Here is a 12,720-nt window from a genome sequence, read left to right on the forward strand (position 1 = left end):
TCTGACTCTGATGACATAGTTAGGGAAGTAACAGCTTTGAAAATAAGAATCATTCAACCTGAAAAGGTATAATGTGAATCAAGGAACTAATTTCCACTGAACTATCTCTTGTTTCATAACTGCAGCAAGGAATGAACAGATATGTCCTCTTTCCTTTGCTGCTGCAAAGTTACACCTATATTTGTCCTGGGTAAATACACTGAAAGTCTGTGATGCATGAAGATGTTTTAAGTCTTGTTTTAAATGTTTGACTCTAAAGAAAACAAAATACATTTATTCTGTAGTATTTAGAACATTGTAAAGAAATACTTGAGTAGTGAATCCTTAAATGACACATTCTCAGCAGTGGTGGGATGGAAGTGTTGATTTTACAGCGGCTTTGAGTATGGGGGAAATCAGAAGGTGGCCTGTGGGATGGCCAGCAGCCAGTTTGCAGACAGCTTCTGCTTGTTAGGTTGAGCAGCTGCAGCACAGATAGATTTTTTTTTTTTTTTTTAATGTTTTGTTTTTCTTCTTTCTTGCCTACCAATTTGTTTGCCAGGAGGATAAGGTACATGTTTTCTTCTACAGTTACAAACCAGAACTTCCTAAATGCTAAAATAACCCTCAACAGTATTGAGCTGTCATTTCCCTGCCTCTTAAATAATCTAAATGTATTTGTTCTTGCACTTTGCCTTGGTATTTTTGAAAAACTGTTCTCATAATTCCATGTCCTCTGCATCCCCATCTTCATGCTCCGCACAGAGAAACAAGTTCATTCAAAACAAGCAGATTTAACAGTTTTGAAGTGCTGGTTTATGACAACCTGAACATGAAAGAAAAGATTTAGGTATTGGTCTAGTCAGCTCCATCATGTTTCTTGCTGAGTATGGTTGAGGGGTAAGGACAGTGATCCGGGGAGCCCTGTGATCCAGGGATCAGACCTCTGTTAACTTGCAAAACCCATACATTTCACAACAAACTAAAGGTCTGTGGTATGAAGAAGTACCTTACTTTAGAGTGTTTTCTGTCCTCAGCAAGCAACAAATATTGTGGACTCACATTGTCATCTGTAGATACTGGACAGAAATTGCTGAATGTTTGATTAGAACATGCCATTGAATACATGTAAGAGTGTAAGAAACTGAGCTGACTCTAAATGATAGATGTTCAGACTGCTAAAGCTTGGCAGGTGAGATACAGCAGTTTCACTCTGTAGTAAATTAATAGTAGAAAAACGTCAAAGATGTCATAAGGATGTTGGGAATAATTCTTTAAGGAGCTCACATATTTTATTGTTTTTCATATTAGATAACACAAATCATACTAGACATAGAGACCTTGGTTCCAACACTTATGTCCACAAAGTTGTTGCTGTAAATACTTTGCAAAATTGTGCTCAGGAAAACAGCATCTGCTTGTTTTGAAAGTCAGAAGGTCAGAATTCCATCTCTTATGTTCATTAAAGTCCTGTGGTGCTCCATGGCAATGGCTCAGATCAGACTGGCTGAGATGACTGTAAACATCTATTATAAAGTATTTCAAGTTTTACTGAAGAAAAAGCAAAAGTGCCATAGTAAACATTCAAACAAAATCGTACTGTGATGCTATCTAAATTAGAAAATCTCAAGCCCTTGTAAATTCTTTCCTGCTTTGACAGATATGAGTGAGAAATAGTTCTTATTTATGAGATTTGAAAGACTCCATGTAATGCTATGTTTAAGAAACATTTTTAGAATTAAGCTGGCAAAACAATGCTGCTTCAGTTTCAGTATTAGCAGCTGTTCCTGGTAATTTGAATAAAATGCAAAATCAGTATTTCCTGAAATTAATTTTATTCCTTTTATGTGATGAACAAATGGAAGGAGATTAACATATGTACCCACTTACTAGACAGACCAATATTTGACCATTTTGTATGCATTTATTCTAAAAGATGAATCAAAGGGACATTGAAATTATGGACCAGCCTCTTGCTCACGTACCCATACTAATTTAATGTGGCTACTCAAGGATTAGTGTTCCACATGAAGAAAACATGGATTCAAGGAGCAGTTACGTTGTTAAATTTACTGGAAATTATCATTCTTTTTCCAGAATACAATGACAGATGCTACAATCCTCTTGGAGGATGTACAAAAGATGAAAGACAAAGGAGAAATAGCACAGGCATATATTGGACTGAAGGAAACAAACAGGTACAAGTTCTTTCTTTACTTTGTGATCAGTTGGGGTCTGCTGTGACACACTGTGTAAAGTGTTCAGTAAGTTCCACCCATTTATGTCCAGAGAACGCTCATAGCTGGGGTTATAATTTGATTTCATTAGTAAAATTGTTGTGTGCAATATTTGAAAGGATTTGGAAATAATGGGGAAATGTAAAATCAAGCTTTCTGGATTTCCATCTTCTTAGCCTCTAATTGCTGCGTGGCCCAGCCTGGGTGCATTCCCCAGGCTGGTTGGTCACCCTCTGAACTGCAGTGGTCACATACTCTGTGGCAATGCATTTAATGTGACAGCACAGAATGCTGTAACCAGCTGGGCTGTCACTGAGAGCTGAATTGCATCATTGAGAAGAAAAACACATAAACAAGAAAGTCATTTGCTAGGTTGTTTTAGAGCGTTTTTTGTTTCTCTTTTGTAGTAACTGTAGTAACTGTAATGTAGTGTGTAATGTCCTTACCATGTCACCTCAGCACCATCACATCTATCTCTTGTATTTTTTTAAACACCTTTCTTGAAAGGCAATCTCCCCAGGACTATCATATGCTGAATGAGGACGGAGAACTTTGGCTGGCTTATGAAGGGTTAAAACAAGCCAACAGGTTACCAGACTTCTCAGAATGGTTTTTTTTTTCTTCATTTGCATCTTCTTTTCTAGCTAACTGTGCCCCTTGCTATGGGTTTGCTTTAGCTACAGTACTTCTATTGCTTTAACAGTTAGTAAAAAATTCAACAGAAATATACAAATTAAGGTTCCCTCAAACCTGGTCCCCGAAGTTTTCTACTTGTCAGGTTTAATCATTTAAAAAGTTAAGGTGGCACAACAGCCTATACATAATTCATAAGAATCCTTGCACAAAAATAGGTTGTAAAATACCAGAAGCTCAACAGCTGGAGAATATTTGTAGCCATGTACTATTTGTGTGCCTTTACACCAGGTTTCAAAATTGATGTTCCTTACAGTTTTTCAGCCTAAAGAAGTGCAATCATTTTAGTAATTATAAAACTAATGTTTAAGTAGCTCAGTGAACTCTTAAAATTTCAAACTGAAATGGGTACTCTCCTTGTGTCTCAAGTTCAGTAAATGAAACATTCTTCTCCCACGTCTCTCCATGCCAGATTCAAAATGTAAGTCACAAAATAACCAAGAAAGAGGAGTAATCTTTAGTTCCTCATGGTGCTGTTGAAGCCTCAGTGGGATCACTGTGGTCTCTGCAAGGGCTGTGCTGGTCGTGGGGCAGGCGAGAGTCTCCTTGTCAGGAAGCGCAGCTCTGGCTCTGTGTGCTCGTCTGTGTCCCTGACTGCCAGAATGGTTCCCAGTCCTGCCCTGACAACGAATTCAGTAGCTCAGCACTGCTGATGTTCTTCAGTGTATGCATTTGGTAGCAGTAACTGCAGAAGGTGGTATTTTGCAATGACTGCCTCTAACTAAAGTCTTTCCTTTTCTGGTGCTAACACATTCTACCCCTAACATTGTAAACCTGTGAAGATCTAACTTCGAGCAAGTGTTCTGCAGAGCAGGATGGGAGTTGGTTTGCTCTGTGCCTCTTGCCTCTTGTCCTGGCACTGTAGAGGCAAGAAGCTTTATATTAAATGGCAGAGCACTGCAGCTAAATGACTGTTTGCCCTTGCGTGCTTCATCAGTCTGGTTACTAATAAATGTTCCTGCCTTATGCATATTTAAACCCTGAAATATTGTCTAATTGAACACTGGTAGTCACTGGTATTGTCATTTCCTGTGTATGTACAAAATTATGAGTCAGAGCACTTGGAGAGTGCCCTGCAAGCAGGAGCAGATCCCCCAGCACTGCCTGGCAGGAGGCTGGTACATGTTATCCCCACTTCACAGTGAGAAGCATTTGAGATGTGATGTGCCCAAGGGGAAGGAACGAGTTAGCGGTGAGAATAAAGCCCCTGGATTTCAGTCCTGAGTTTGGTTCTGTTGTTGACCTTCCCTGCATTAAGGACAGCCCTCTGAAAAATGTTGGGTTTAATGTAAAATTAGAGATTATTTATGTGCATTTGCAATTAAATGGTTTCTGACTGCAAAAGTTAACTCTAAAGATATTTTCCATTGTTAATATTGCAAGGTGCTAACTTAAGAGAACATAGTGTCATCTTCATCTTAGGTTATTTGATTTGTTGAGAGGTAAAACCTCTTTAAAGCCCCTTCAGTCAATCTGTGAAGACGTAGCTTTACATTTATTGCCACAGTGGCACCGTGTACTGTATGTGTTCAATCAAAGGAAACGCAAAGCAGTGTCACAATTAGCTTCTCTCTCTTCACTTTTTGATCATGCAAGCTTAATTTAATTAGAAGGCATACTGAAGGGTTTAAAGACTACTCTGCCTTTTTCATTTTCCTTTGCAAGCCATGGCTAATTGTTCCTGAGCAGCAGCTAAAGCTTTACACTCCCTCTGAGAACTGGGCATGTAACTTTCTAAGTGTGTTCACACAAGCTGTTGCTCAACCTCCTCAGGCTGCTGGAGTCTCAGCTTCAGTCGCAGAAGAAGAGCCACGAGAATGAGCTGGAATCACTGCGAGGTGAGATCCAGAGTCTGAAGGAAGAAAACAATCGGCAGCAGCAGCTCCTGGCGCAGAACCTGCAGCTGCCCCCAGAGGCCCGCATTGAAGCCAGTCTGCAGCATGAGATCACCCGGCTGACGAATGAGAACTTGGTAAGAGAGGTGATGCTGCGGGAGCAGGTCAGGGAACTTACAGACCTGCCACACCTGGAGGTTCTTATCACTTTCCAGATGGCAGCTTCCTGCAAAAGAAATTGCACGAGGGTAGTGGTTTTCTTGAGTGTAAGCTACTAATGGGAGAGAGAGGCTTGTGGCTGCTTGTGAAGTAATAAAGTTTCAGGAAATTGATTTGAAGTTCGGGGCATGGAGGAAGTTTGCGGATCCCAGCTTTCAACTGATGAATTCAGTCAAGGCTAAATAGAATGTTGATATCCAGGGAGTCATAAAAACTATTGGTGCCAAGGAGTGGTGTTTCCTCTGAAATATGTTTGTTTATTTTGTTGAAAAACTCTGATGTAATTCTTTAATTACTTAACATAATTTATCTTCCCATTTGTCTCCTCCCTGCCTGAAGCTACACAGATAATCCACTGTGTTACAAGCTCCAGCCATTCAGTAGGTTTTGAAAAAAGAAATAGTTCCATAAAAAGAAACTTGGTTAGAAGTCACTTAGGTAATAATTGGTATGCTGTGTGTACTGCACAACATCTTTGTGTGAAGGAAGGATTGGGCAGAACTCCCTACCTTCTTCCACGAAGGAGTGTGTTCATCCTGTGTGGGCTACTTAATTTCTGGGTAAATCTTCCAAAGAGACCAGTGTTGGAATATGATTGGCTTGTTGTTGGTAAAGGGAAACATGTTACTTTAGCCAGAAAAATCCTAGCTGTGAGTGTCATTGCGTCCTCCAGACAAGCCAAAGTGTAGTGCCTCCTGCTTATGTACATGACAGAACTAAGCACTGTTGGGTTCTTGTTTTAATACCAAAGATTTTGATGAAAGTATCAGATAATTCAGCTGATAGATGTTGGAGAACTGGCTAAAAGTGTAAGTTTGCCTCAGCAGCAGCAGTCTCTCGCTGGCAAAGGTAGATGGTGAATGTTTCTGTCCCAGCAGCTTCCTCCTGCTGCTTAGTCATATGTTACGATTTTTAGCCATTTTTCCCCCCAGAAACCTACTCATCACATTCTGGGTTCCCAAGACAACACACACAGTCATGTAATTATATCCCAGAGGAGTTCTCTTTGTTTTCAAATACATTTAATGTAATTTTACTTGTTAAATATAGACTCATCCCTTAGTATTTCACTTCAGATGTCTGAGTATTGCAAGTCCACTCCAAGCTGGGTGTATGTTTCAGTTCCACTGCTAGCCCTGGAGTGGAAACAGTGTGCAGGCTTTCCAGATGCCATGTCAGAATTGTTGTGTTCCCTGCAATCCCATCGTGATTAGCATAAGAAAATGTCCTATCCCTGTTCTCACAAAGGTTGTATTCCATGCTTTCACAGTCCTAGTACGTCCCATTTTTAAAAGATCTGACTGTTTTGCAACTCATCTACATCAGCTTCTCTCTGGGAGGTGCTGGCTTGAACACAACTAAGGCCCAGACTGCCTAAAAATAGGAGATTCTTGATCTTGTTGTATTCTGATTTAATCTATACAGTGCTCACTGGAGTTTCAGTGTCTCAAAGGGAGGGAGAAAACCAATCCTGTCCCTATTTTTGCAGTTTTTTGAGGAGTTGTATGCAGATGACCCCAAGAAGTATCAGTTGTACCGGATTTCCCTTTACAAGAGGATGATTGTATGTAGTTCACTTGAATCCTGTTTCTCTGTTGTCTATTTCTATTTCTGAAGCACTAATTGAAAAGCAGGCTGTCTCCTTTTCTCCCTTTCAGAGGAAATGCCCCTGCAGAGAGCTTCACGGTGCCAATTACTTCCTTCACTGCTTTTTTTGTTAGTGTCCTTTGTGCAGTCTGTGTTTCTTTCTGATGCACAGTTTTGTTACTAATACAAGCCTTGCACTGTGAGCAGAGCTGTTTCTTTTTGAACACTACTTAACACTGCCCTGGAAAAGAGGCACATGATGCAAAAGATGCTCAATTTTCAAAACTACTCTTCGGTTTAAAACTTTGATACATTCAGATTCAGTTCAGCAAAGTAGAGGACTGATCATACAGGTCCTTACTGAGGTGAATAATGCCAGCAATCCAGTCATAGCCTGAATTTGTTCTTACTTCATTGTTTTTCAGAAATGGAAAATATGAAGGATGACATTGGAAATAATATTTCCATAGTAATTAAAGACAGCACCATTTGTGAGCTTGAAAGAATGTAATTCATGAGTTTACAGATCTTAATGAGACGTGAGATCTCTTAAATTTGTTTATAGGAACCATATAAAACTTTATTCATCCTCACATTGAGGTTGTTCTGAAATCATCCCTTCCCTGATACACTTGAAACAGTCTGTTGGACTTATATGTACCTTTTTATTAATTTCAGGAGAAATTGTTTTATCTGACAAGTATGTAGTGTTATTAACAGGACTTCGGTTGTAAAATTGAACACTGCTTTGGATGTGAAGCATGGCCTCGATGCTGTTCTGTCAGCAGGCCTAATATCTTACTGCTCAAGTGAATTATATCAGCTTGTAAACTCTTCTACTACTTAATCAAGTAGTAATTCTAAGTTGTTGCCCAAGCTGCATTAAAATTTTTCAGAAGAGGTGTAGTTTCCAGATGATGCTTTTGATGCAGGGAGTTCATGGTCCCTTATGTTCTTACCAGTGCCATGAAGAATCCTCATGCTTAGGAAATTTTTCTTCTAAGCTGCTTTCCAACACTTAATCTGGAATGGCTTTTGGGTTGTTTGAGCTTAAGGTTTTGCTTCCTTTGGAAAGACTTTCCCTTTTTTAATTAAACTATTATTTTATGAATGTACTACAACAAATATGTCACAGGATTATTTGAAGATAGATTTCTGGGGAGTGTTCCTTTGAAGGCAAAATACGGTTTATTAAAAGAATAGGACTTCTAGGTGCTAAATGTTACTCGGGTACAGAATAAAAACGTGTAAGGAACTGTGATGACAGCAAGGGAGATAACAGAGCAACACAAGAAATGGTGTTTGGAGGTTAGAGTTGGTAAATTTGAGTGCAAGTTATGGTCTTTCTAGGGATCTCTTTCTTATCATCTCATAACATGGAGAGGTCTGAATAAGGCATAAGTCCTGAAGGCAAGAATAAATGATGCAGAAATACAGGATAGCTGTTAAATAACAAAGGAAATAATTTCTGTGAGGCATTTGGAAGAGCAGGGAGGAAGCATTAGGGAGATGTTTTTGCAGCAAAATGTCTTCTGCTGTAAGAACTGACCTTGTTCTGAGTGTCTGCAGAATCTACCTGGCTAAGAGCTTTGCCTTTGTCATGCTGCACATAACTTAATAATATTTGCAATATTTGGCTTGTGTTCTAGGCAGTGTACCGGCTTGCAACCCTCAGCCAGAGGATGGCACTTCTGTTCAGCTTTCCTCACTGCCTTGTAACTCTAACAGCACTGTTTTTGTCTCTGTCACACGGTACAGGATTGTTCTCATATCTTAATCTTTCCCTTATTTCAATTTACAGGATTTAATGGAGCAGCTGGAAAAGCAGGACAAAACTGTTCGCAAGTTAAAGAAACAGTTGAAAGTTTTTGCTAAGAAGATCGGTGAACTCGAAGGTACTTTCATATTTTGAGTGAAAGATTTTGGTTTACTTTTTGTGGTCTGATTGTCATCATATGCATCTGTTTTAGCAGTTGTGAGGGCCTGAGGTCTTCAGTAGCTTTAGCCTCGGTTGATTGCAGAAACACGACGTATGCCCAGGGCTCTGTGTGTTCTTTATGAACCTTTAGAAGATTTGTTTAGAAGATGAGAAGAGGAAATTGATGTCTCTCTGAAGGCAGAAAGTATTCAAACATAAAGGAATGTTTCCTGCACTGTTTGTGTACTCTAAGACACAATTCTTTATTGTTTATCAAGAGAAAAGCCGTACTAAATATGAACCAGGCAAAAATTATTTACCCAGTTTTCCTTTGAGTGTGAAGGTTACTTACTCAAACTAGGTGGTCTTTGTGAAATGCCTTTCAGTCTTATTCAGTTACTGCTCTGGACAAGGTCGCAGTAACGTTCACAAATAATACAGAGTGGGAAAACGTGTCTGAAACACAGTTTTGTCTGTGTTTATTGCCTAATTAACTTAGAAAGATGCAGTAGGTCTGACTGGGATGGAGTTAACTTTCATCAGAGCAGCGTGTGTGATGCTGTGGTTTGGATTTGAGGCTGTAACACTGCTAGGAACACACTGGTGTTTTTGCTACTGCTGAACAGAGCTGGACAGTGTCAAGGTTTTCTTTTTTCCCCACTCTGTCCCCTCAGTAAGCTGGGGTGGGAGGGCACATGGGCACACAGCCAGGACAGCTGATCCAGACTGGCCAAAGGAATATTCCATGTGCTGCACCTCATAAGGTCAGGAACCACAAGAGGGTTTTTGCACACGAGATAGCTGTTGTGAGAGACTAGCTGGACATCAGTCCCCTTGGGCTGAGGGGTTGTCACGAGTGATGGCCTTTGCTTTGCTTCCCACTCCCCCCAACCCCTTTTCCTTCACTTACTAAAGGACCTTTTTCTCAACCCACAAGTTTTCTCAGTTTTGCTCTTAATATTCCCTCCCCTGTCCTGCTGGAGCCAGGACTTTCCTTAGAAATGTCTCTGGTATGTATTGGTTTCACTGGAAAATGTAATATTTCTTTTCATTCTCTGTCTGAAGTGGGCCAGATGGAGAACATATCACCTGGACAAATCATTGATGAACCTATTCGTCCAGTTAACATTCCACGGAAAGAAAAGGACTTCCAAGGGATGTTGGAATACAAGAAGGAGGATGAACAAAAACTTGTCAAGAATCTTATTTTAGGTAAGCATCTTTCTCATTTGTGGCCTTCTCTGTTCCCATACACTCTGAAAAGTGAATGATAAGAACACAGGAAATGAATAGCTTATTTTGGTTTTGACAGTGTTCAGTTTATCTACAATTCCTAAATGTCTGTTGTAATCTAATTATCCTTCCTGGTGAGTATAGTACATATTAACATGCCTGCATATTTTTTAGCAGGCAGTTATGTTTTCTTATTCTCTTCTTTTACCAAGAAAGTGGCTCTTAGTTTTGCTCTCAGTTTTCACTGGCCAGATATGTATATTCTATATATGTACATGCTATTAACTGGGGAGGTTGCAATTACCTCATATAACATCTTCCAGTGACTTGACACTTAACAAGACAATGTGTGTTTGTTTTTCCCAAGAGCTGAAACCACGTGGGGTAGCTGTCAACCTGATTCCAGGACTACCAGCATATATTTTGTTCATGTGTGTGCGCCATGCAGATTACCTTAATGATGACCAGAAAGTGCGGTCGTTGTTGACTTCCACTATCAATGGCATCAAAAAAGTGTTAAAGGTTAGTTAGTCTGCTTAGGTTAGTAAAAAAAAAATGTTAATTTAAAATTTGCTTTTGGTTTTATGCTAGAAGAATGTGGAAGAGGCTTTCAATGAATTGGCTCTGGATTTGTGACCAGTGAGCTCCCACTAAAGCCCCAAGAGCTGTGTTAAACCAACAAATTACACTGCTGGCATTTTATCCGTATGGTACCAGAGATGCATTGAATTAATGTGAAAAGAACTACCTTATTTTTGTTTTGAATAGTCTCCCTCCTCTGAAGCTCATCTTATAAAGTTTTGGATGTAGTCAGAGTTTGCAGAGTGAGTCTTCATTAATCTTCTCCAGAGTGCTTAATTAAACAGTTTCATTTGCAGTTTTGGTTAACAGATTCCTCATTTGCTTCACCTGCAGATTACACTGATGATAATATGTTACTGCCCAAAGTCTTTGCAATGAGTTGGCTGGGAGAGTTCAGGCCAGGTGTATCTTGAAGGCATTATTAAGGCATAAATGTGTTATGCTTACATGGTTTTTTATTTTTTAAATGAGAGAGATGTGTCAAAAGCCAAGCCTTTAATCAAGCTACAAGTTTTGAAAAAATACTTGGTAAACAATCCTGCAGGAGCTTAGATATCCATAGGAATTTTGGAACATTTTTAAGTGAAAGAAGTGCATGCTATGGAGCTCTAGAACTACTCAGCATATACTAGATCCTGTGTTCTTTGGTGAGAAGGGTTTATTGTTTTATTTAGTTTTCCATATCAGGCTGCCAAAATGGTTATGATGTAAGTGGCATTCATCAAAACTGAATTGTTCCCTGCTCCTCCTGCTGGCTCTGTATCATTCCAGTCTTCCCTGCTGGGCTCTTCACAGGAGTCATTTGGTATTTTGGGAATACCATCACGTTGCCCTTTGATTTCTGCACAGAGCAATTAGGATGGGTCTGTAAAACACAGAAAGATCATATCTGTGGGGGAAATCATATTCGTGAAAAATACTAAAGAAAACAGGGAGGGTGTTCAATGGCATTTGGCCAAAACCCTTGCTTCCATTGCTATAATACAAAGTTTTGCAAAACATCAGAGTGAGGATCTACTGGAAAGCGTATTTTAAGTGTTTAGATGTGTATCTGGCATTTTATTATTTTATTCCTCCGAATAAAATAATCAGTCTTTGCTGAACTGTGTTTGTTTTTATCCTCAGAAAAGAGGAGATGACTTTGAAACCGTGTCCTTCTGGCTGTCGAACACCTGCCGCTTTTTGCACTGTTTGAAGCAGTACAGTGGAGAAGAGGTAAGCAGTGTTCCTACTCTGGTTTCTCTTGTTCTCCAGCACTGCTGTCAGCACTGCTCTTTAAAAAATCCTGTAATAGCCCAAAATCTAGTCAAAATCTCTTAAAATGGCTAAACCTTTTGGAATGATGGTGAGGGCATCAGTGGAAAGCACAGGGATGTAAGATTTGAACCAGCTTCCCTTTGTTGCAGGCTGGGGTCCCGGAGTCTAGATCACATTGGGCTCCCAAAAATGCCAGCTCAGATTAAGCAGGAGGATCTGGCTGCTACAGTTATGGTTTTTAGCAGTGATTCACTGCACTCTATCAAAAAGGCCATATGAAGCCTTTTAGCCATAGTATGGCAGACCAGTTGATGTTTGGAGGCTGTGATATGCCTAATTCCTTTTTCAAACGTAATTGGGCTTTTGGCCATACTGACCAGGTGAGAATGCCTATGCTGGAGTGGGAGGGAAGGGTCTTGCCTGCCAGAATGCTGGCAGAGTTTGTTCCTGTGTCACAGACCTGAAGTTTTGAGTTAAGGAAGTAGATGCTGTGGGCATCATGCTTGAAAAGCCGATCCTAGCATTAGCCTCAAAAAGAAGAAATCCCAAACTAAAATTTTGAAGGGCTGTAACTTATTTTAAAGGTATTATTTGTCAGTTGCATGAAAGAAAATGCAAATACTGGGTTTGTGTAAAACATTTTTCTGCTCCATTGAAGCATTAATTTCTGTTAATTTATTAATTCAGGGGTTTATGAAGCATAATACACCTCGTCAAAATGAACACTGCCTCACTAATTTTGATTTAGCTGAATACAGACAAGTACTGAGTGACTTGGCTATTCAGATCTACCAACAACTTGTCCGAGTGTTGGAAAATATTCTGCAACCAATGATTGGTAAGGCAAAGTTGAATTCCTTAAGCTTCACAACATTAGTATCAAAATGAAAATCATGATGGTGGCAGTAGATGTATCTTGTATTTCCTTCTAAACAGTAGAGTTTCATTAATAGCTCTTGTGGCATTCTGTTCATAGATGACAAGGACTATTCTGGACAGGTTGGATTAGAGGAAGAACTGAACTGTGACTGGTTCTTCTGGCAGTGCCAGAATAAATTGGTATACTTTATTCATGCTTGTCATAAGTCAGGCATTTGCAGGAAGAAGCTGTCAGGACAATCTGATATTTGTTGCCCTGTCTGTTGGGAAATATCCCATGGGAAAATTAGACTTTAATTAC

General features: G+C 39.7%; 1 protein-coding gene across 16 annotated transcripts in view; it reads left to right on the forward strand.

Moving 5' to 3' along the window:
• The window catches only part of MYO5A (myosin VA), a 98,644-nt gene that overhangs the window by 78,545 nt on the left and 7,379 nt on the right, over positions 1-12,720 (forward strand). For 5 of the 16 annotated variants that reach the window (XM_039557407.1, XM_019280907.3, XM_019280908.3 and 2 more), the window contains 10 exons: positions 542-550; positions 2,077-2,177; positions 2,724-2,804; positions 4,683-4,881; positions 6,453-6,527; positions 8,352-8,445; positions 9,534-9,680; positions 10,069-10,223; positions 11,409-11,498; positions 12,228-12,378. In XM_039557407.1, coding sequence (XP_039413341.1) covers positions 542-550; positions 2,077-2,177; positions 2,724-2,804; positions 4,683-4,881; positions 6,453-6,527; positions 8,352-8,445; positions 9,534-9,680; positions 10,069-10,223; positions 11,409-11,498; positions 12,228-12,378 — 1,102 coding nt within the window. The remainder of the gene's footprint in view (positions 1-541; positions 551-2,076; positions 2,178-2,723; positions 2,805-4,682; positions 4,882-6,452; positions 6,528-8,351; positions 8,446-9,533; positions 9,681-10,068; positions 10,224-11,408; positions 11,499-12,227; positions 12,379-12,720) is intronic. The other 11 variants (XM_019280919.3, XM_019280920.3, XM_019280918.3 and 8 more) reach the window with 6 other exon arrangements.

Source organism: Corvus cornix, chromosome 10, assembly GCF_000738735.6.
Source record: "Corvus cornix cornix isolate S_Up_H32 chromosome 10, ASM73873v5, whole genome shotgun sequence".
Classification (NCBI taxonomy): domain Eukaryota; kingdom Metazoa; phylum Chordata; class Aves; order Passeriformes; family Corvidae; genus Corvus; species Corvus cornix.